A 23,488-nucleotide genomic window follows, 5' to 3' on the forward strand; every position below is an offset into this window, starting at 1 on the left:
GTGATTTAGTTTCCTGTCCTGGCACTGTAGATTATCCAGGTTTCACACATATACAGGAATGAGGTAGACCTTCTGTTTGGTGTCAGTTTAATGGCTCTTCTCGCCCACACTTATTTTGGAGCCTTCCAAATACTGAGCTAGCTCTGGCAATGGGAGAGTCAACCTCATTGTCATTGTGTACCTACTTGGAAAGGACACTGCCAAAGACTTTATCCACAGGTCTCAAAACTTGTAATTTATGGTTCCACATATGGATGGTGTGGTGCTGGCTGATGGAGCACCTGGATTTTCTTGGTGTTAATTGTTGGACCAAAATTCACAGAAGCAGCAGAGAATCCATACTTACTTTGTACCGTCTCAGCTTCAGAGGCTGCATTGAGGGTACAATCATCTCCAAACAGAAGATCCTGCACCAACACTCCCTCCACTTTGGTCTATGTTTGTAGCCTTTTCAAATTAAAAGAATTTTCCATCAGTGTAGAAGCTGACGTTGAGGCCGTGTTCATCCTCAGTGAAAGTGTTTGATAATATGACCAAAATATAATGCTAAAAAAGCATGGGAGCAAGAACCCAGCCTTATTTTACTCCATTGTTGATTGGGAAATCTCAAGAACATCGAACCCAGGCATGCACACCACCTTGGAACTGATGTACAATACTGATGAACTTCTCTGGGCAACCAAATTTTGACATAATTTTACATAAATCCTCTTGACTGACAGTATCAACGGCCTTGGTCAAATTTACAAATATTGTATACAGACCTCATTCTCTTCCTGGCATTTTTCCTAGAGTTGTTGGGCAAGCAAACAACATATTAACTGTTCCTCTACAGAATCTGAAGCCACATTGACTCTTGGGAAGGTGACCAACTTCCAGGTGAAGGGTTAGCCTATTGAGAAGGACTCTGGCAAGAATCTTACCAGTAATGACTAAAAGAGAAATACCCCTGTATGATGGAGGCATTCTTGAATTCTTGGGGAATAACCTCTTCATGCCATATAACCTGGAAAATTTCAGTCAGTCTTCAGATGAGCAATGGACCCCCAACCTTATAGATCTCAACTGGAATAGAATCAGCATCAGGTGTTTTACCACTTGAAAGGAGCCTAATGGTACAAAAATTCTTCAGTTGGAGCTTCAGCTAGGGATTGATTGACTTCAACTTCAGGTAAACAATCAGTGACTTCTGCTTTGATTGATGATGGTCTGTTAAGAACACTAAGGAGGGGCAGCTAGGTGGCACAATGAGTAGAGCACTGGCCCTGGAGTCAGGAGTACCTGAGTTCAAATCTGGCCTCAGACACTTAATAATTACCTAGCTGTGCAGCCTTGGGCAAACCACTTAACCCTGTTGCCTTGCAAAAACTTAAAAAAAAAAAACACTAAGGAAGTGTTCAGCCCATCTCTCTAGGATTATGTCCCTGTCTTTAATCAGTGTGGATCAATCAGCCCTGAGTAGCTGAGATGCACCATATGTCTTTGGCTAATAAAGAGCCTTTAGGGTGTCATAGAAGCATAAAATTGAATTTCCTTTGCTTTCTTACTGAGCCAGGAGTCGTGCATCTCTTAAGTTTTTCTTGTACTTTGATGGAATTCAATGCTGCCTTCTTAGAAGTGGATGGACTATCCTTCTGGAAAATCTTATTTTTCATTTAGTAGCTTCTGTATTTCCCCATCATTTTCATCAAACCAGTCTTGGTGTTTGTGAATATTCTGGCACAGATTAGCAGATGCAGTGTTGTTGTACACCAGAACTCTGAAAACTGCCCACTTTTTTTCTGCTCCACTGTGGCCAACTGTATTTTGGCTCAGTATTCCCTTCAAGTTATCAATCAACTGTTCTTGCTCAGTGAGATGCCAATCTTGACATTAATTGTTCTGGTATTCATGTTGCCTTGAGGCTGCTGCTTTGGTTGAATATGAATATTTATCTTAGAAAGGATGAGTCTGTGATCTGTCCAGCACTCTGCACCACAAATTACCTTGGTCATTCTCAAATCCTGTCTATCTCTTTTCCTTACGGTCACATGGTCTATTAGATGCCAAAGTTCGCAACTGGGGTGCATCCAGGAAATTTTATTGCAATTAGGAAAATGGAAGACAGGTCATGAGATGCACAAGTCTTCAGAAGAAGGTGTTCGTGTTTCCAACTCTGTTCCTCCCAAGGACTCCCTGCCATGTCTGGTAATCTGAGCCCACTCTTGGATTAAAGCCACCTAGAATTATGAGTTTGTCCTCTTTTAAATACATTGATGATGAAGGTCTCCAGGTCTTCATGAAATTTTTCTTTAGCTTCATCAGTGTCATGGTGGGAGCATTGGCACTGATGATGGTGACATGGCGTTTGATTACAAAACTTGCCACAACTTCACAGTGTTTCCTTTCACTGCAACCGTTCCAGAAAAACATGTATTTGCCAACTTTGTTTCACTCAAGGCTGCTATTTGGATATCATCTGTTGAGTTCTTTTGCAACAAGAGCTGTTTGTGTCTCAGGTCTATTGTATCTAGTGTTGTCTTTGAGTGTGTGATGTTCCATGCACCAATGATAAGTGGAATCTTCTTTGAAGAAGTTTTTTAGACTTTTTTGAGTCTTGACCACACTGTGGGATTCCCTGCCTGCTATAGTAATCAGGCCAGGGTTGAATTAGCAGATAATTTTTAGGGTACATTTTTTTGGCCCCTTACACCAGGAGGTGAGGAGTGTTTGTTATCCTTTAAAGGGCTGCTCAGTCACCTAGAGAGCTGCCAAATCTCACTGCTGCTTTCAGTGGGGGAAATGACCCTAAGACCTGGGCCTTCTACCCACATCATTGTGACTACAGCTCCCAGTCTATCCACACTTGCTGTTTCATCACTTTCCTGTCACCACACAACTTTGAGGAATGGTTACAAATGATGTCTTTTGTTGTGTGGGTAAATTGGATTTAAGTGAGGTACAGCTGCACAAAGTCATCCCCCTCACTCTCTCCTCCAAAGTCATCATGATCTAGCATAGCAGGGCAGAGTTGAGACAACTGATGATGTCTCTAGATGCAGTGGATGACCTTGGTGTCTTTGATGTCTAAGTAAGCTCTAAAGTGGTCCACAGCACCTGCTTCAGCTGGCTTCCGGTTTACCAGGGTGGGGGGGTTACTATGCATGCTACAGCTTCTTGGAGCCACAGGTGAAAGTTGGGTGGCTCAGGTGGACATGAAAGGGGAAAAAGCTGCCCTGAAGAGGACTCAGCAGCCTCATACCACCCACACTCCATTGAAATATAACAGAGAGTAGTATAGGATCTTTAAAAGCTTTGGAGATTTTCATGCCATTCATTCAACCCTCTCTTTATTCTGTATTCAACTTATTGTTCCCTTTCATTGTGTTCTCCAGTTTTATGTGTTATATTTTATTGGACTGGTTATCCAACTTCATTTTGCAATCTTGATAATAGACTTTTTCCTTCCATTTATTTGGACATTTGTTTGTTTCCTAGCACTTCCCATATTATCTGACACATAGTAAGTGCTTAATGCTTGTTTACTGATTTTGTAGTTAGTTGTGTTGTCATCTTTTCGGTTTTCATGCTTTGCAGTGGGGTATTCTTATAATATTTTAATCTTCTGGTAGTTACACAAACCAAGAAGGAACTTCTGTAGGATCTTGCCTTTTCACATTAGAGCTTCTGTTTGGATCTTTGATCCAACAATCACATGGTCATACAAGTAAATGTTAAATGGCAAGTATGTATTGCCCCATTTTATGTCGCGTTTTATTTTTCTCACCTTATTTTATACCTCATTTTGATATTAAGGCTTTAAAAAAAAACCAAAATCATCTCTACAGGCTTAACATTTGCATGACAGACTCCTTATTGCTAGAGAACCACAAAGTGTCTTTTATTATACTTAGTTGTGTTTTTGTTTCTTGATAATCAAGAATTAATAATAAAGTGAAATCTTGGCTTTCCTGACTTGAGACTGAAAGAGCTATTTATTTTTAAAAACTGTAAACTCCTTCCTCATTTAAAAAAATTTTTTTTATTGAAATACTGTTTTAGTGTTACCTTAATTTACAAATATTTGCATATATATACTTCCCCCTATCATTTTCATAGAGGATATCCTTGAGGTTAAATACAGAATATTCTAATAAAGAATTATGTATGTATGTTTTTGGCAACATCCTTAGTAAGTTAGTTCCACTCTGTTATAGCTTGTAAAATGAATTCATTAGTGAATAAAGGACCAAGGGTCCAGGGTTCATGTGCTCTTTGAAGCTGATGATGCAACTGTAATTAACCAAGGAAACAAAGGCTACGAAAATAGGCTCTGCCTTCAGGGAGCTTCCATACAACTGGTGAGAGAATATGCAAACAGATAGATATGTAGTCTATAGATACAGATTAGTGATATGTTAGCCTTCAATGAAAAGAACCAAGGAGTGTTGTGTGTATATGAAGAGCTGCAGGTTGTAACTCTAAGTATAAAATGAGAAGATTAGAAAGGTAGAAATAGTCCAATTTGGCAAGTCTATTATGTTACGTAGCAATGATAAGAACTAGCATTTATTTAGTAATTTAACATTTGCAGAGCACTTTACATGGCAATAAAATGGAGAGGTACATGTGAAGAAAATGAGGTAAATAAAGTTTAAATTCCCCAGGGTCACATCTAAAAAGTATCTGAATCTGGATTGGAATTCTGTTCTTCCTTATGCTAACTCCAGTACTCTTAATATACTGCAATATCTAGCCCACCTATAAAAAGAAATTTTGTGTTGGTTGCTATGGTGTTTGCTTAGTCATTGGTTGGTATTTAGCCATTCTGCCACCTAATTGCCTGGAGGTAATAATGATGTCACTAGAGTCTATTTGAGTATAGTCAAGCCTTTGCATTGAAAAAATAATTTTGTTAGCTGTGTGGAAGATATTTTGGAGTGCAGAGAGAATTTAGGCAGTGAAATGCCAATAAGTGAAAAGTGAACGGGGGGGGGGGGGGATAGTTGCATGGCCAGAAAGGAAGGCATCCTAGAGAACTTTTGAGCGTAAAATTGAAAGGTCTTGGCAAGAGAGGGGACATGCTAGGTAAGTGAACACTTGGGTTAATTTGGGATTACAGGGAGGGTGGTGGTACTTTCAGTAATAATAATGAATTTCAAAAGAAGGGTTGATTTGGATATAAAAATAATGCATTTTGTTTAGGACATGTTGAATTTAAGAAATCTTCGGGACATTTAATTCAGCTGTTTAAAAGACAGTTGAAGGTATGGAACAGGAGTTGTAAAGAGAGGTTAGGACTTGATATAGATCTTGCATTTATTTGTATAGGGAACTGATGAGATAACTAAGGAGAAATATTATGAAAAGTATCTAGGACATAGTCTTGGGAGATACCTGGAATTTAGGGAGTATGATAAAAATGAAAATTCAGGAATAGAGACTGAAAAGAAGTAGTAAAACAGGTAGGAGGAGAATCAAGAGACAGCAGTGTCTTGAAAATTCAGAGAAAGAAGAGAATCCAAGAGAAGAAAATGATTATCATTTTTAAATGGTAAAGAAAACTAAGAAAAATGAGGTTAAGAAACAGCCATTAGATTTGTTAACTTAGATAGTCGGTAAATTTGTGGAAGGCAATTTCAAATGATAAGATCAGAATCCGGAATTCAGTGGGATTTTTAAAAAGTGAGAGGAGATCTGGAGATGGTGAGAAATTTAGTAGAAAAGGGAAGTTGAGATAAAGGAATAAATACTGCTATTGGGGATGATAGGGTAAAGTGAGATGTTTCTGATAATAGGGAAGATTTGGCTATATTTGCAGGTAGCAAAGAGGCCAGAAGATAGTTGATGGAAGAAATGTGTAAGTGAGTGATTGAATGGGCAGTCTTCTGGAGGAAAATGTAAAGGATGGCTTATTGACCTTGACCATCAGAGAAGCATTCCCTCTCCATCAGATTATCAGATTATTGGAGTGAAGGATGAGATAGTATAAAAGGGATTTTATGGATGGATTAATTTTTTTTTTGAAATGTGGGAGATGGTGACTTCAGTCTTGAGAAATAAGGTTTAGAATAGCTGAACTATTTTAGTCAATAAGAATCATAAGAGTAGTGAAATGATTTCCTTTCTCCTTTTATGAAGGCACAGTTGGGATCAAATTGTAAAACTTTGTGGTGGTTTTCTGACTTCTAGAACTATTTAGCGGCCTATGAAAATAGGAAAAAGCAGTGAATGATGGGAATAATTAAGGTATGATGTTTTACATGAGTTTTATTTGTCTTTGTACAAGGGGAAAAATAACTAGAGAAGTTGACGATAGCATAGATCTGAGATGGTAGGTTGCCCAAAGGTAACAATTGAGAAGTCAGGAGAGTGTAGCTAGTGCAAGAGTAAAGGTTTGATTTTTGATATTTTTGGTCTTAGTATAAAAAAATATAGTTTGGGATTGAAAGGCATAAGGACAATAGGTTATGATCAGAGAAAGGAATCTTGGAGTTCATACATCTGGAAATAGAACATTTGTGGTTATTGACAGAATCAAGGCTAATCTCTTATCAATATATATATATATATATATATATATATATATATATATATATATATATATATATATATATATATATATATAAAATCTATAAAGAAAACCTGCCTACATGTGTATAGTTAAGAAGGGCGGAGTATTTAACAACCTTTCAAATAATTGTGGACATTGTTTGATGATAAACCAAAACTTTACAAGCAAGTTTTGAGCTCCAAATTATTTCCCTTCCTCCCTCCCTCTTATCATGCATGTACAATCAAATAAAACATTTCTGTAATAGTCTTATTGCACCTGAATGTTCAAACAAAGAAAAAAATTAAAAAAAAAGAATAGAGTAAAAATAGTATGCTTCATTCTGTATTTAAACAGTATGATTTCTCTGAGATGAATAGTATGCTTCATCATTAGTCCTTTAGAATTGTCTTATTCTTTGTATTGCTGAAAAACAGCGAAGTCCTTCACAGTTCTTCACTGAACAGTGTCGCTATTATTGTCTTCAATGTTCTTCTAGTTCTTTTTTTTTGCAAGGCAAACGGGGTTAAGTGGCTTGCCCAAGGCCACACAACTAGGTCATTATTAAGCGTCTGAGACCGGATTTGAACCCAGGTACTCCTGACTCCAGGGCCGGTGCTTTATCCACTACGCCACCTAGCCGCCCCTTCTAGTTCTTTTTTAACATCAGTTTGCATCAATTCATGTAGGTCCTTCTAGATTTTTTGAAATCATGCTACTTATCATTTTTTTTTTTTTAGGTTTTTGCAAGACAAACGGGGTTTAGTGGCTTGCCCAAGGCCACACAACTAGGTCATTATTAAGCGTCTGAGACCGGATTTGAACCCAGGTACTTCTGATCCCAGGGCCGGTGCTCTGTCCACTGCACCACCTAGCCGCCCCCTGCTTATCATTTTTTAAAGCATAATAACATTCCATCATAATCTATACCACAACTTGATTTTCTAATTGTTGAATATCCTTTCAATTTTTAGTTGTTAGCCACCACTAAAAGTGGTACCATAAATATTTTTTTACAAATAGAATCTTTTCCCTTTATTTTCAGTATCTTTGCTATATAGACCTAGCTGTGGTATTGCTGAATCAAAGGGTATGCAGTTTTATAGCCCTTTTGGCATAGTTCCAAATGCTTGCATCATTTTTTTTGTTTGTTTTTGCAAGGCAGTGGGGTCACACAGCTAGGTAATTATTAAGTGTCTGAGGCTGGATTTGAACTCAGATACTCTTGACTCGAGGGCTGGTGCTCTATTCACTGTGCCACCTAGTTGCTCCAATTACTCAGTATCTTTAGCTCTTGGGTATTTTGGAGGGGGTGGGATCAGGAATTTGTAAATATAATATGGTAAAATTTTAGGAATATTAGTTGTCATCCATGACTCCTCATTCTCTTGCCTTTTTTATCCAATTGATTGCTGGGTCCTGTGGTTTTTTCATATCTTTCTTTTATGCCTCTTCTTTTCCACTTCCTGCCTCATATTCCTGACCATTCATCTGCATAGACCCCTCATAAAATCGGCTCCAATTGTTCTTCCTTACCTCCTGGATCAAATAAAACCCCTCCATTTGTTTTGTCAAGCCCCCTCCCCCCAGAATCTTCTGTTGGTGGGGGAGCATAGTCCTTCCCTTTGGCCCCTACTCTTCCCCCATGGTTAAACTGTTCCTTTTGATCTGCACCTCTTCGTTCCCTTGTCTTCCTGAAGGCTTCAGCTCAAATTCCACTTTCTTGGCAAGAAAATGTCTGCCAGTGCCTCTTCATCTTAGTGCCCTTTCTCATTTAAGCTGTGCTGTACTTGCAGGGTTGTTTGGGGGCTTCAGCACAGTGCCTGCTGCTTAGTAGGTGCTTAATAAAGGTTGACCAATGGACTTTGTACCAGAGGCAGACTCTCTGCTGCAGAAAAAATCTAATTTGGAGGAGGGAGTTTTTTTTAACCCATGGAGTCAGAGAATCTCCTCCCACTACTACTCTGCTCTATCCGAGAAAGGGGCTGTTATCCAGAGATCCCCAAGGGCCACTGTTTTTCCCTCCTGCAGTTACTGTTTTCCTGACTGACATGAATGCCTCATTTTTCATTCTTCCAATCTTGAATTCTGATTTTTCCCCTTGTTTTATGTTTTGTAGAAATCAGCAGATTTCTTCATATCTTCCTTATCAAAGTTCATCCTATTTTAATGATTTCCTTTCTTTATAAACCATCATGGGCATTTTTCTTTCTGTTCTTTCCTGCATATAAATTTCATACTGTTCTTTGTTGCCAATGATTTTAGAGGTTTTTCCTGAAAGAAACATCATGATTTCCCATATTCCTTGGAAGGCTCTTTTGGCAAAAGACATGTTTGCATAGGCTATTGTGAAAATTAGAACATGAGTTCCTAAGGAGCACAGTTTCTTTTTTTTAATCTATCTCTATCTGTATCTTTATATGTATATGTGTATTTGTGGTGCTTAATAAGCCTTGAATCAGAGGATTTATTGAAGGTGTGTGTGCTTGTACATTTGGAAACACTTTTCTTTTTTTAAAAAATATTTTGTTTTCCAATTATAAACAACAGTAGTTTCTGCCTATCATTTTTGTAATTGAATTTTACAAATTGAACTTCACAATTTTTCCCTCCCCTCCTTTCCCTCCCCTCATCCCCCCACAGAAAGCAGTCTGATAATCTTGTTTCCATGCTATACATTGATCAAAATTGAATGTGTTGAGAGAGAAATTATCTTTGAGGAGAAAATAAAATATTAGATATTGCAAAATTGTGTAGTACATAAGACACTTTTTAAAAAACAATTGAAGCTAATAGACTGGTCTTTGTTTAAACTCCACAGTTCTTTCTCTGCATACACATGGTATTCTCTGTCACAGGTACTCTAGAATTGTCCTTGATTATTGCTTTGATGGATTGAGCAAGTCTATTAAGGCTGATCGTCACCCCCATGTTACTGGGTTTTTTTTTTTTTGTTTGTTTCTGTTTTTTAGGTTTTTGCAAGGCAGTGGGATTAAGTGGCTTGCCCAAAGGCCATACAGCTAGGCAATTATCAAGTGTCTGAGACCAGATTTGAACTCAGGTACTCCTGACTCCAGGGCTGGTGCCTTATCCATTGTGCCACCTAGCTGCCCCCAACCCCCATGTTACTGTTATGGTGTACAGTGTTCCTCTGGTTCTGTTCATCTCGTTTAACATCATAGAAACATTTTTCAAGTTAGTTGTTATCATTGTGGTTTGTTGCTTTTAAGTTTCCTAAACTGGGAATATATAACTCTGGGGAAGAAAACTTGGAAAAATGTATTTAACTATTTTACTCATGTCTTTTGTTAAATTACCCAAATATCCCCCTGTATACCTTTTTCTCTCTGTTACCAGAGAGCCACACTTTTTTTTTAAAGTTTAATCTATTATATTAACATTTCTCTTCTCTCCATCACTTTAAGTCAAACCAATCAGCTAAAAATGAAGCATTTACTTATTTCCAAGGTGTCAGTGCTCACAATGAAAATTTAATAATATACTTTCTCACTTGAAATCATTGAACTGGGAGAGACACTTTTTAAGAAAGATCCTTAGTATTTTTAGTGGTTTACTGCATGCTGTTGGTTTTCCTTCTTTATCACCTAACTTCTCTTCACTTGTTTCTAGTCCTTTTGACCACTTATGTTGATTTGTTCTTCATGAGTTCCATTTGTAACCCTATTTTCTCTCTGCATGTTCTCTCTTGGCTTCAGCTATTACTGCAGTGTGACCTCAGCTACCAGTATCATGCAGAGCTGCTTACAAAATCTGCTATGTCTCCCTATGGTCTTCTAGGCTAGGTTTGTTTTACTCCTACACCATTTCTCCCAAGCTCCAGATTCAAATCTCCAGTTACAAGATATATTTCAGTGGGACATACAACTACTAAGTGACCTTTCCTTCCCAAAAGTTCATATTCTCCTTGTATGCATCCTTACCTAGGTATATTGAAGAAATATTCTTTCATGGATACTTTGAAAGGAGCAGCTTAATAGAGTTCAAGACATGAAGTCTAAAGGACCTGTATTTGAATCCCACTCAGATAGATGTATGATCCTAATTTTAACCTCAATTTTTTAATTTAAAAAACATGCTAATTAGACTTTATTAGCTTATTAGGCTATGGAAAATACAGTGAGATGATGTATGTAAAACATTTTATAATTCCTAAAGTGACTATATGCATCTTGATAAGATTAGAAATTCATCATCATTATTACTTTTTATCAAGATGTATATAGTCACTGTAAGAATTATTAAGTGTTATTATTTTTATCAATGTGGAAGCTTGAAGCAGAACAGATTCCAGCTCTTCTCATACCTTCTCATCTGGGGCTGGGGGCGCAGAGGGAGGTCCACTCAACAGGCATTCATTGGCTTTAATTCACCTTGCTTGAACATTAGTATGTAAGCTCCTTTAGGTCAGGGGCTGTTTTTGCCTTTTTTTAAAAAAAAAATTCCAACAGTTTACATAGTACCTAGAGCATAGTAAGAGTTTAATAAGTGTTTGTTGAATGATTGTCCTTGTGTGACTAGTGGTGGAGTTTGCAGTCTGTTCCTCACGTAACTTTGACATAAGCTACATAACCATTTCACTTGGTATATATTGCTCTGAAAATATCTGTTGCACTGGTTTTGGTACATGATTCTTTATTTGTATGACTTAACTGTAGTTGTGCTTTCTATGTATCTGTCTCTTGCTTTTGGTGATAAGATTTGTATATTCAGAAATTTCTATGACTTTTCAGCCATAAGAATAATGAAGGTAAAAAAAATGAGCCTTTGTTTTAGGTGAAAGTGTGGGATCATTAAAAGAACTGTACATCAGTGGGTCATTGGACAAAAGAGCACCTACCTTTCCATGGGCTACTTTCTCAGGTCCTAAACCATTCCAAGTTCCACAAGTTTCATTAATATATAGTAGAGAAAAATATTCCAAAAAATTACCCTGAACATTTTGTAATTAATAATAGCCAGTCTTTCCTCTCAAGAATTGAGAAAATAGATCTTCTTGTTGTGTTGACTTTGGTCCCCACCCCCCCTTTTTTTAGTCTTTGGAAATAAATCATGTAAAAGTAAGAAATCACAAAATAAGATTAAAAAAAAATCTTCTAACAAGTTTATTTTCTAAATTTTTATTGCCCTTTACTTTCATACCCTTCTGTTACACTCAGTGAGTTAGCACTTAACAGAGGTTCCCCCCCCCCGCCCCGCTGTTCACCCAAGTTGTGCCTGGTGCTCCCTGGGGTGTAGGTCAGGAAACGGTCCGCTGCTGTGAGCCTGGCTCCCAGCGCCTTGGAGCTGCCTCCGGGAGGCTGAAGTTCTTTCACTCTTGACGGGCCACCCCTCTGGCTGCCGCCCCTCCAATCCTGGGGAGCAGCAGAGCCTTTCTGCCCTTTTCCAGGTTGCCTTGGGTTGGAGAACTGCCTCACTGGGTCCCTCTGTGGGTTCTGTCTCTTGAAAATGTAGAGTCCTTGGTTTATAAGTTTTGCTCCAGAGCAACTAAGAGATGGTCCTCTCCTGTTGCCATCCTGGCTCCGCCCTGAATTAGCACTTGAGAAGATGAAGTATTTGTTAAGACAGTTTCCAAACTTCATTCCTTTGGCATTAGAAGAAAAATCAAAACAAAACTCTTGTAGCAAATATGCATAGTCAACAAAATACATTCCCACACTGGGCTGTGTCCAAAAATGTATGTCTCACTCTGCATCTTGAGTCCATCACTTCTGTGCCAGGAGGTGGGTAGCATGTTTCATCATCAGTCTTCTGGAATTACTTTGCTTTTGGTATTCTTAGGACCTTCCCCATCATGCCTCCTTCTCTAGGAATCTCACCATTGGGAAATTCCGTTATTCTGCATGTTTGAATCTGCCTGGTATGCACATCTCATTAATCCACTCTGCACTTCTGATCAGATTTTTTGAGGGGAGAGCCATGAGCTCCAGGGCTATTTCAAAAGGAGTTCCCACCAGCTGCAGAGCCTTTGGATTTTTCCATCACGTCCTCTTTGCCAAGTTCCTCCCTACCCCAGTTTTTCTGCTTCCTCTTGTGTGTCCATTCTCTTAGCCCCCCCACCGCCCTTTTTAGCTAGTATTTGTATCTCAGGTGTTTAGCCCAAGCAAAAGCAATTTACCTGGCAAGAGCTCCCTCTTACATGGGGCTGGACCAAGCTAGACATGGAGTTGTTCCCTAAACACACTCTTTGTTTCCTACTCTTCTCTTTTTTTTCCCCATGCTGTTTTTCTTGCCTAATATGCCCATCTCCCACTTTTCTGTTTTGAAAGTATTCTCAGCTTTCAAGTTCTAATATAAATGCTCAGTCTATGAAGTTATTTCCCAATTTCCTGTTCAGTCAGATGTACTGTCATTTTGCTCTGGATCCGTATAGCACTTTGGGTATCATGTCCTGTGGAACTTTCTGTATAGTTAGAACCAGTTATTTGTTTTCTTTTCTGATCCTCTCCTAGGTGTTTTTAATCATTTATGTAGCATAATATCTTGAACAAAGCATATGACCCATTAGTATTGGTTGGATTGGTTTAATCAGTTGGGGCTAGAGGTTAAAGTACTTATTTTAAGTAACTTTAATATGTGGAAAATGGCTTGTATGAATAATCTTATGACTATATTGATAGAAAACAGTTGATTTTATTTTAGTTTATTTTTTGCAGTCAGATGTTTTGAATGATTACATACTACCTACAATCATGCTCCCCCAATCCACTGCCACTGCCACCAACAAAACAAAATCTTTACCACTTTTGTTCTGCTAAAATAAGTATGAATCATCATATAAAACTAAACCTGTATTTTACTTTTCTTAATTTTTAGAAATATAAAGAGAAAGACAAACACAAACAAAAACATAAGAAGCAACCAGAACCGTCACCAGCCTTGGTTCCTTCTTTGACAGTTACTACTGAGAAAGTAAGTTAAATACTTGTAATTTTGTTATTCTATTAGGTTTTTAAATTTATATAGCAAATAAAAATTATAGCAAAAAAAGAATAGCCCAGTTGTAATTTTATTAATGGAATGCTACACTTTAGCTATAGGGGATTGTTTTTTAATTTGTCTACTTCTTGAAGCACTTGCCCTCTTACACACCTTAGTTCTTTCATTTCATATTCCTTTAATTCTTTTCACTCTTTATTTAGAGATTTTAGATCTTCAAATGTATATAGTTAAGGATAATCATCTTTGAAGTAATTATAAAAGTTAACTTGAAAAACCTGAATGGATTGCTTCGTCTTTTTTCATAATTAATTTTCATTCATTTAATGATTATGAGCCCTTTCCCTTTGGAGCTAGCCATCTGACTTTTCAGCAGTTTGTGAGATTTAGTTTCGTAACACCCTGCCTGGACCCACTTCCAACTCATAATGTATTAGTAGTTTGAATCCCAAGATAGTGACCCACTGCTTCTTTTCTCAGGGCTCTAGGAGTCACTCTGAGGAGCTGTGACTTCTGAACCCAGGTGCAATATAGTATTCTCCCTTTTCTTTTAACTGGTCAATATTGTTTAGCCTTTAAAAAAAGTATTTTCTCAAGAGTTATAGTGAGAGGGGGCAGCTAGGTGACGTGGTGGATAGAGCCACCAGCCCTGGAGTCAGGAGTACCTGAGTTCAAGTCCAGCCTCAGACACTTAATAATTACCTCGCTGTGTGGCCTTGGGCAAGCCACTTAACCCCATTGCCTTGTAAAAACCTTAAAAAAAAAGTTATAGCGAGAGCCATAGTTTCAAAACATCTCCCCTAAGATGAGAAGGTGCACATTCTTTCCTTTGGATGAAGACACAAATTTAAAAGACTGTGACAATGAGTCATAGTTTATATCTAGTGATTTTGGTCCTAAAAGTTCATTTTTCCTTTTGGAGGGACCTAGTTTGCTTCTGGTGTGGTGTTGCTGATGAACCATTTGCTCCCTTGCTCAGCTGGATCATCTCCTTGCATCACGAGATAGTGTTTTGGCTGATGGATCAGTCCCTGTTGGAAAGAATCAAATTGGTCATCCCTCAGGATTGGCTTCTTACCAAACTTAGCACCTGCTGCTTTTGAAACCAGGGATGTCTTCTACCTGATCCCCTTGCTGAGTGGACCTCTGAGAGCTCTTCTGATGCTTTGAAGCCCACAAAGTCATAACATGGTCAGTCACATCTCCAGTTACTCATTCACCTAAAAACAGGACTCCCCTTCCCCCCTAAAAAGGGACTCCTTATCCTAAAGCCACCGGGGAAGAGAAAGAGATCCTAATCCTCCTTGGGTCAATTAGAAGACTTTGTGTTTCCATAGTACCAACCATAGTGGGTTGGGAGGAATATTCATCTTGGCCAGTCTTTCTATTATACTGGAGTAATAACTAATAATTCCTATGGTAAAGACCATTATTCTAGAGGGGTATGCCCTTCTAGTATGAGAATCAGAAAAGGATGTGTTTTAGAAGTAGTAGGGGTTAAAAAAAATTGTATTTATCTTTTTTCCTTAGTCATATTTGAGTGGAAGTGAGAATAGTCATTTAGAACTCAAAACATTTTAACTTTTATAGTAATATACATTTTGAACTATAGCCTTTCCTTTCTCTCTTCACCCATATTTTGTTTTTGTCTCTATGTTGTGTTTACCAAATGACCATTTAAATTACATCCTTTTCTGCTTAGTTTAAACTTTCTGTTAATACTTTCTTTGTTGTCTGAATTGAGGAGGGAAAGGGACAAGAATTTTTAATACATCTCCTCTTTTCCAAGCCCTGAACTAAATGTTTTAGAAATGTCTGAGTTGGATTTTTACAGCAGCCTGAGAGGTCGTTGCTATTATGGTCTTCATTTTGCAGTGAGGAAACCAAGGCAGACACAATTAATGTCACTTGTGGGTGAGGCCAGACCTCTATCCATTGAAGCTTTAACTGCCTTAAACAACCAGAAAGATAAAAAATTCTGAAATGATCAGTTTAAAGGAAGTCATTACAAAATTTTAATTTGCATAACCAGTAATTGTTTTATATTTTGTCATAATTTTCATTCATTTAATGATAGCTTTCCATTCTCCTTAGAGATATCCCTTTGACTTTGCATCAAACTATATGATTAAATTATCTAATATCTTCTCTGGACCTATTTTCCACTTCTCCTGGACTAATTTTGGTCCTTGTTTAGTGACCACTATTTCTCCCCTCAGAACTATAGGAGTAACCCTGAGGTATTATGATTTATAATTTCACACTCATGAGCCCTGACCCAGGATAGTTGTAATAATATTCCATTGTTATAATAGTAAACAGCAATAACAAGAACAATGGCAATAGCTTAACATATAATGCCTTCTGTGGGCTAGCCACAGGTCTAAGCATTTAACAAATATTATTTCATTTGATCCTCATGACATCTCTGGGAAATAGATGCTATTGTTACATACTCTGTTTTATAATTGAGGAGACAGAAGCAGACCAGTTACATGACTTGCCCAAACTCACATAGCTAGTAAATAGCTGGGAATGAACTGATTTACAGGCCAGCACATTATCCTTGTACCACCAGCATCCTGCTCATTCATAAGAAGAGCATAACAGATAAATACATTAGATGGCAATGTTGTGATTTGTATCTAAATATCCTATTTATGGTTTTCTACATTCAGGATATAGACAAACTCCAAATGTGCACAAGCAGTCAGAAAACTGAAGTGCTCTTTTGTGAGGTCAGAAGGAAGGATAAGGATCAGGTTGGGATAAAAAGTGACTAAGAGAGGATACTGCTAAATTGTTCCTTATATCAAACATAAATCTGCCTCATTGAAGCTTTACTGTTTCCCTTTTTGGCCAAACAGGACATGTCTAACCCACACAATAGCACTTTTCAAATTTCAAATACCCCTGAGTTTTTGCCAGTATAAATGTCCTCATATTCTCTAAGTTTTCCTCATATGGCATTTATTCAAGGCTTTTCATTGTACTGATGAGCCTCTTGTGAATATTATCCTACAATTAGTATCCAGTCCTCATCACAACATCCCAGTTGTGGTTGCATCAGAGAAGAGCCCTGAGGGCCTTATTCTTCCTTTTGTTTGAAAACTGAACTTCTGAAACTAGCCAAGATCATGCTGGCTATTTTTGGCTAAGGGGCAGTTGGGTGGTGTGGGGGAATAGAGCACTGGCCTTGGAGTTCAAATCCAGCCTCAGATACTATTAGCTGTGTGACCTTGGAGAAATCACTTAACCCTGATTGCCTCGCCTCCAGGGGTCTATCTTATTAAACTTTTTGTCCCTCAAGTATTGCCTCATTAGATTAGGTCCAATATTGTTACTTGTTGCAGTTATTCTGAATCTTGATTGTGTGTTAGCTATCTGCCCCTTCCAGCTTAATTTTTATCTGAAAATTTGATCAAAATACTCTGTATTTTCTGTATTTTCAATCATTGGTAAAGAAACATTAAGCAGTATTATTTATTTAAAAAGAACTTATTTTATGTATCTGAATACATATATACATATGTGTGTGTGTATATATATATATATGTATAATATGCACACAGACATATATATGTAGGCTGATGGTTTTTAAAGGATCTTTACTTCAAGAATGAAAATATTCCTGTTTTGTTACTATCCAATGCTTAAATGTATCCATAATCTAAGTGATGTGGCTCTTCTCTCATCCTTTGCACATGGAAAGTCATTCATGGTTTTTTAGCCTATAATTATTGTCCATATCTTTCCATAAAACCTCAAAAGATGATATACTCTACACCATCTTTTTAATGTTTTGTGGTTATTAGAGTGACACTAACCAGTTATCCCTTATTCTTCCTGACTAGCCTTGGGTTTTGATTTCCTGGATGATAGTTTTTAAACTTGTACATACACTATTGCTTATATGCTGCAACTTATTACCCCATTATCTTTCCACTGTATCATCTGCATTGAATTTTCTGAGATGGTAGTTTTCCCTAAATTTAGGCATTTAGAATCACCAGTGAAATATTGGTCTGGAAGAATTGACTTTTGTTATATTGAACAATTGTATCCTTTTTAGATCATGAAATTAAATCTATTCAAGTCTCTTGCTATCTTTTTGCTCCAGGTCTGGTCTCCAGCCAAATTTAATTCCTCTTTAAGCTTTGTAGTGGTAGACTAACTCAGTGGATTCTCTATCCAACTATGTTATCATTTGCTCAGAATGTGTTCTTTATTTTTTCTGTGTGGATTGCTTTGTAAACCTCTTTTGAATGATGGTGAAGTTCTGAGTACATTCATCACAGTGTCATCTGTAAACAAGAGCATGTGGAGAAACATTATAGGGAATCTCTTTTCCCTTTGAGTTTTTTTGCAACTGGTTTTGTTATTGAAATGTATTCTCGGTACTTTTTTTAAAAATTCATTCAAAGTTAAAGTGTTATGAAAAAATTTCATTTGGGGAGTGTCCAGACATTCTGGACTCTTTTAATTTTCAAATTTAAGAAAAAATAAAATTGACAAAATATCAATTTTTAATATTTTTCTTTTAAGTTATAATCAACTTTAAAATAATTTTTGACATTTTGGTACTTTTTTCCATTTTGACAGTACCAAAAATTCTAATAATCTATTTTCCTTTTGCAAAAATGAGAATTTTCATATATTTAAAAAGCATGTTTTAACTTTTAGAAACTCCAAATAAATGGCTTGAATTGTTTGCATCTTTCTTCCAGTCTTTTATTGTGAGGTGATCAAGTTAGCTGTTTTGTTAATCCAATGGCTAACAGATTGTGCCTGATTTTAATTTTGGCTACCTATTTTCCTGTATGCATTTGTACTGGATTCTGAGACTCTCATGAAATTTCATTGCTTTTTTTTTTAAAGAATTGCACTCTTTTAGGCTCTAAAAATCTAATAAGAACTTTGAAGTTGTTTCACTCCTATTTCAACTAATGAAGGAATTACACATTTATACTAGTTTCTTGATTGCTTTATTAGTTCTTAGGGGAGATTTGTGTTGAAGGAGATGGAGACACTTATGTTCTTAACTTTGAGTGCTAAGAATGGTGCTTATTCGGTTATATTGGAATGTGTTAATATAATTTGTTCTATCTTATTAAAATAAGAGTGCTAACGATCACCTCATGTATAGTAACTCAAGATAAGTCTAAATAATATGCTACTATCTTTCCATGTTAAATGGAAATGGAAATATGTGTGACTTTTACTTGCCAGGAAATTTAACTTTTGATATTTTAAACTTGTTAGTAGAAGGATAAATCTTGCAAATAGACAGTTATTTCTCTTAGTTTATTTGCAGCTTTCTTGAGCTGTTCTACCCATTCATGACTTTTAGACTCTTTTCCTTTCCCTTCATTTAAAAAAGCTGAGGGTTCTTGGGAAAAATTGTTATCTTTTAGTTGAGTACTCTGTCCAAAAAAATGATTCACTATATATATGATTATTATCTCATCTGAACTTGGCTATTTCGAATGAGATCATATTCATCTAGTGTTTAATATGCCACCTGGCATGTGGCAAGTGTTATATAAATACATCTTCTCTTATACTCCCCTATTTTTGTTGGAGCAATATCATTCTTCCAGTCATCTAGGCTTATAACCTCACTCTCATTCTTGACTAATTCTTGCACCATTTATCTAGTCAGTTGCCAAAACTGTAATACTATCTCTTGTATCCATCTGTATCCATCTCCTTCTCTTCACCTACCTACCAACCACCCTAGTTCAAATCTTCATCACCTCCCACCTATACTAGAGCATCAACCTTTTCATTGGTCTCCCTGTTGCAGATTTTCCCTGGACATCCTCCACAGAATTGCCAAACTGATTTTCCTAATACTTAAGTTTAACTATGTGACTTTCCTGCTCAGCAAACTCCAGTTATTTACCTTTGACCTCTAGAATCAAATTTAATCTACTCTAATTGGGATTTACAGCTTTTTGATAATCTGGTCCTGAGTACTTTCTTGCCTTATTTATATGTATTATTCATTCCATGTATTTTGTGATCTAGCCAAACTGAGCTTCTTAATGTCTCTCATACTTGATATTCCATTTCTGTTCCATTGACTATCCTCCATGACTCAAATGCCATTCCTTCCTGTCTCTTAGAATATCTGATTTCCTTCACCTTTCTGTTCAAATTTCACCCTCTGTATGAAGCCTTCCCACCTCACTACCCCTACCCTCAAATTTGTGGGGTTGTGTGTGTGTGTGTGTGTGTATGTATGTTATAATACATTACATACATGTTATCAATCAGTAAAATGTAAGCTCCTGTGTTTATTGCTAGGGCTAAGGAGAATAGTGTGGCACAGAGTAGACGCTTAATATACAGTTGATTGGTTGGTATTTGCTTTGTGAATTGTCCCAGCCATAGGGAAGTCAGACTCTCCATATTTTGAACCTGTTGGTGGAAAAGTAGATCTCACACATGGTCCTTTATTATATATTTTTAATATGAATTTAAAACTTTTAAGAGAGCCCAATAATTCTTCACTGAATTATGCTTTATAATGAATTAATCTTAGGAGTACTATTTAATTTTTCTTTCAATTAATTAAATTGAACCTCTACAACTAACCATTGTTTCTTGGTAGGTGCCAGAGATTTTGAGGAAAGAAAAAAAGTATTTTGTCATGACATGACACTGAGAAAATATGTATTAAGTGCATTGTAAACTTTAAAGTACTATATAAATGTCAACTGCTGTTATCATTTGTCCAGAACATAATACTTCTGTTTCTTCTTCATTTCACTTTTCTTTCTTAAAAGTTACCTTGTTTTATTCTCATTTTTTTTGACAGAAGTTTATGATATCAGTGGTTTGAAATTTTAACATTAGATTGCTAAATCTCTTGGTATGTAATTTGTATTACATATATCTGTGTGTGTTATGTTATATATGTAATTACTGGAAATTTTTATTTTTTATAATTTAAAAATTATTTTTGGAATTTTGTAATTCAAACTTTGGTACATAATAGTACAAATTTTCTATCCTAAGAAAAATTGAATGTTTCTTAATTTAATAATCACTGATTACCCACTAAAAAGAGTGGAAATATTTTCAGTTGAGTTTTTTTAATAGACAAAATGATTTAAGAAGAGTTCAAGAAAAGGATAGGCAGTTATTTGTTATTAGCATGATTTTATGTACTATTGAATAATTTTATGAAAAACCGTGTTTGGTTTCACTATGACAGTTGAGCCGCACTCTATTTTGATATGTTAACTACTGGGCCTTCTAGATTAAGACTCTTAGTTATAACTGAAAAGGTAGAAGTTGTTTCACCCCACCCCCATCCCCCCCACCCCTTGATTCATATATGCTCCCTTGTTTCATTGAACCAAGCCTCTTTTCTAGATCAATCCCATTTTACTCTAATGTGCCAGTTATCAGTAGATAATAGTAAAAAGATGTTTGAATAACAAAAATGTAGCAAAATTGTTTGGGTTTCAAATGTAAATTAAGTACCCTAAGCATGCATTTATTTGAGAATATATATATTAAATATTTTATTTCTTATATTGATTATTTTTTTTATTAGAACCACTTTTGTTTAGCTGTTTGGCATTACCTATAAATCTAACTTTATTTCTCTTCTTTTGCTAATAGTAGAGAAAAAAATTAAATTTTTAACTTAAATATGTTTTCTCTTATGATGGGATGTTTTGAATTCATTATCACTTCACAGTTTTCAAGGATTTCTTTTTTCAGAAAAAGAAACACTAATTGTGATTTAAGTTATGGCCATTGATGTTTACTTGGCATTTTCATTCATGGCTTTCTGTTCCCTTTTTTGACATTAAATTTTGTAAATAATTTTTACTGAATTTGTGGTTTTCAGCATATGGGCAGTTTTGTACTTTTAAGTCATTAGACTTTCTAGTTAAATTTGACCAATCCTAATTTATACATATATGTAGAAGTTAATATTATATTTCCATTTACAGTACCCCCAGTGAGTTTTCTCTCCTTCCCTCACTTGACACATGAGTGAAGAGTACCAATGTGTTTTTTTTACATGGCTTTTGACCTGCACTGGGTCATACAGGGTCAGATGTGAGTGGGATGGAGAACTTCAGGACCAGCCCAAGCTAATGGAAAAATGATTGAAAAGTGAGCTGGGGTGGTTTCCAAATTGACCTGCCCAGCATGGAAAAGGTTCGTGTTTCTAAAGTAAGCCATGAAGTTTAACCGACTTAAATCCTATTGGTCTGGTAAATGGGATTTTATCTTTTTTACTAAGCTCACTTTGAAGTCTGTTGGGCATGCTTATGGATTATATAATTCAGGAGAATAGTGACCAACTCTGTTTTGTTAGACCTCATTGTATTTATATTTGAAAAATGGAAATTAGGGACTGGAGAAAAAAAATCAGAAAATATTCCCAGTAAATAGTTAATTTTCACTGGATATCTCCCTTCTTCCCCTTTCCTCCTACTTCCAGATATCAATTTTACTAAAAGCTCTTTAACCATTTTGCTCAGTACAAACCTCAGAGTTCATAGCCTTCTCTTCATTTTTCAAATGTATCTGACAGTTTGTATTGAGTGGTGGGTGTATGGTGGAGGTTTCAGATTTTAATTTGTATTTTGCAAGTTTTGTTTCCTCATATTAACCTAGGTATATCATTATGATTAAATTCTTTTTATTTTAAAAATGTATTTAATCTTAGAGTATTACTTAAAATTGAGAGAATTGTATATATTTTAATATGGATTAGGGAGATATGAAAAGAATCTTACAATTAGAGACATTTTGTTTAAAATAAACTAATTGCCATTTTTAGTTTTTTAATAATGGCTTTTTTTTAACAGTGTGTGGTCATACACATGAAAATAAACTTTTTAAAGCAAATGTTTATCTAGCCTTCAAAAAAAGAAATAATCTCCATCAATGGTTGTTATATAAGCAATAAACTTTAAAGTGTAGTTTGAAGTACAGTAATTCTTAAGAAATATTGCTCTGCAAAATACCTGTTCTCTATAATTTGTCTTTTACCCACGTCAGCATTGAAATCATTCTACTGTGAATATTTAAATCTTTCCGTCTTTTAAAATATCCTTCCCCCTCTTCCCTGAGTTCTTTAAAACATTCTTGCTCTATATTTACTAGATTTTTTCCCTATTCTCATGGGCATATAATAATTTAAAGTAGTCCTCCCTACTTCTTTGCTGTTGTCCCGTTATTTATGCTGATTGCCAAAATTGTTTTATAATTTAATAATGATGAAAGCACTGTTTTCTTATTGTGGGAAGGAATGCAGTTTTCATATGTTTCATGGTGACTTCAGTTTTATTCTTTGTCACTTAATAAATATGATTACTACTGTAATATGCACTCTCACTGATTGCTGTAGTCTAATGCTCTACTAGTCATTGTCAGCTGATATTCTAATATGAAGAAGCATTCATATAAAATAGCTATATGTATAATCTTAATGTTAGAGTAAATTTAAAGTTTTTTAGTTGCATAATGTCAATTGGTTTTATTTGTAGCACTGAAAAATGAACCTTAGGTTATTTTCTTATGTATATTATTAAATGCACAATATTCATTTTTCATAAGGTGACATGTAGTCTGGGTTTTTTTTGGTCTAATTTAGTCCTTTTATTTTTTTTCTTTTTTCTTTTACTCCTTTTTTTAATCCAAATGTTAGACATATACAAGCACTAGCAACAGCTCTATGTCAGGCTCATTGAAGCGCTTGGAAGATACAGCAGCTCGATTTACAAATGCAAATTTCCAGGAAGTCTCCTCACTCACTTCAAGTGGAAACGATGTGTCAGAGACTAGAGGGTCAGAGAGCAAAGGGAAGAAATCAGCAGGTCACAGCTCAGGTCAGAGGGGAAGAAAGCCTGGTGGTGGAAGGAACCCAGGAACAGCTGTGTCAGCAGCTAGTCCTTTTCAGCAAGGTATTAATTATGGTGCTATAGTTGTAACATTGTTTTCTTGTTCATCAAAAGTAGTTAATTT

The 23,488-nt window shown here is 36.1% G+C and overlaps 1 protein-coding gene across 6 annotated transcripts in view; it reads left to right on the top strand.

Annotated features, from left to right (window-relative positions):
* The window catches only part of MLLT10 (MLLT10 histone lysine methyltransferase DOT1L cofactor), a 250,852-nt gene that overhangs the window by 113,288 nt on the left and 114,076 nt on the right, over positions 1 to 23,488 (top strand). For all 6 annotated transcript variants that reach the window (XM_074192967.1, XM_074192969.1, XM_074192970.1 and 3 more), the window contains 2 exons: positions 13,367 to 13,462; positions 23,172 to 23,427. In XM_074192967.1, the coding sequence (XP_074049068.1) occupies positions 13,367 to 13,462; positions 23,172 to 23,427 (352 nt within the window). The remainder of the gene's footprint in view (positions 1 to 13,366; positions 13,463 to 23,171; positions 23,428 to 23,488) is intronic.

This window comes from Macrotis lagotis, chromosome 7 (genome assembly GCF_037893015.1).
Source record: "Macrotis lagotis isolate mMagLag1 chromosome 7, bilby.v1.9.chrom.fasta, whole genome shotgun sequence".
NCBI lineage: Eukaryota > Metazoa > Chordata > Mammalia > Peramelemorphia > Peramelidae > Macrotis > Macrotis lagotis.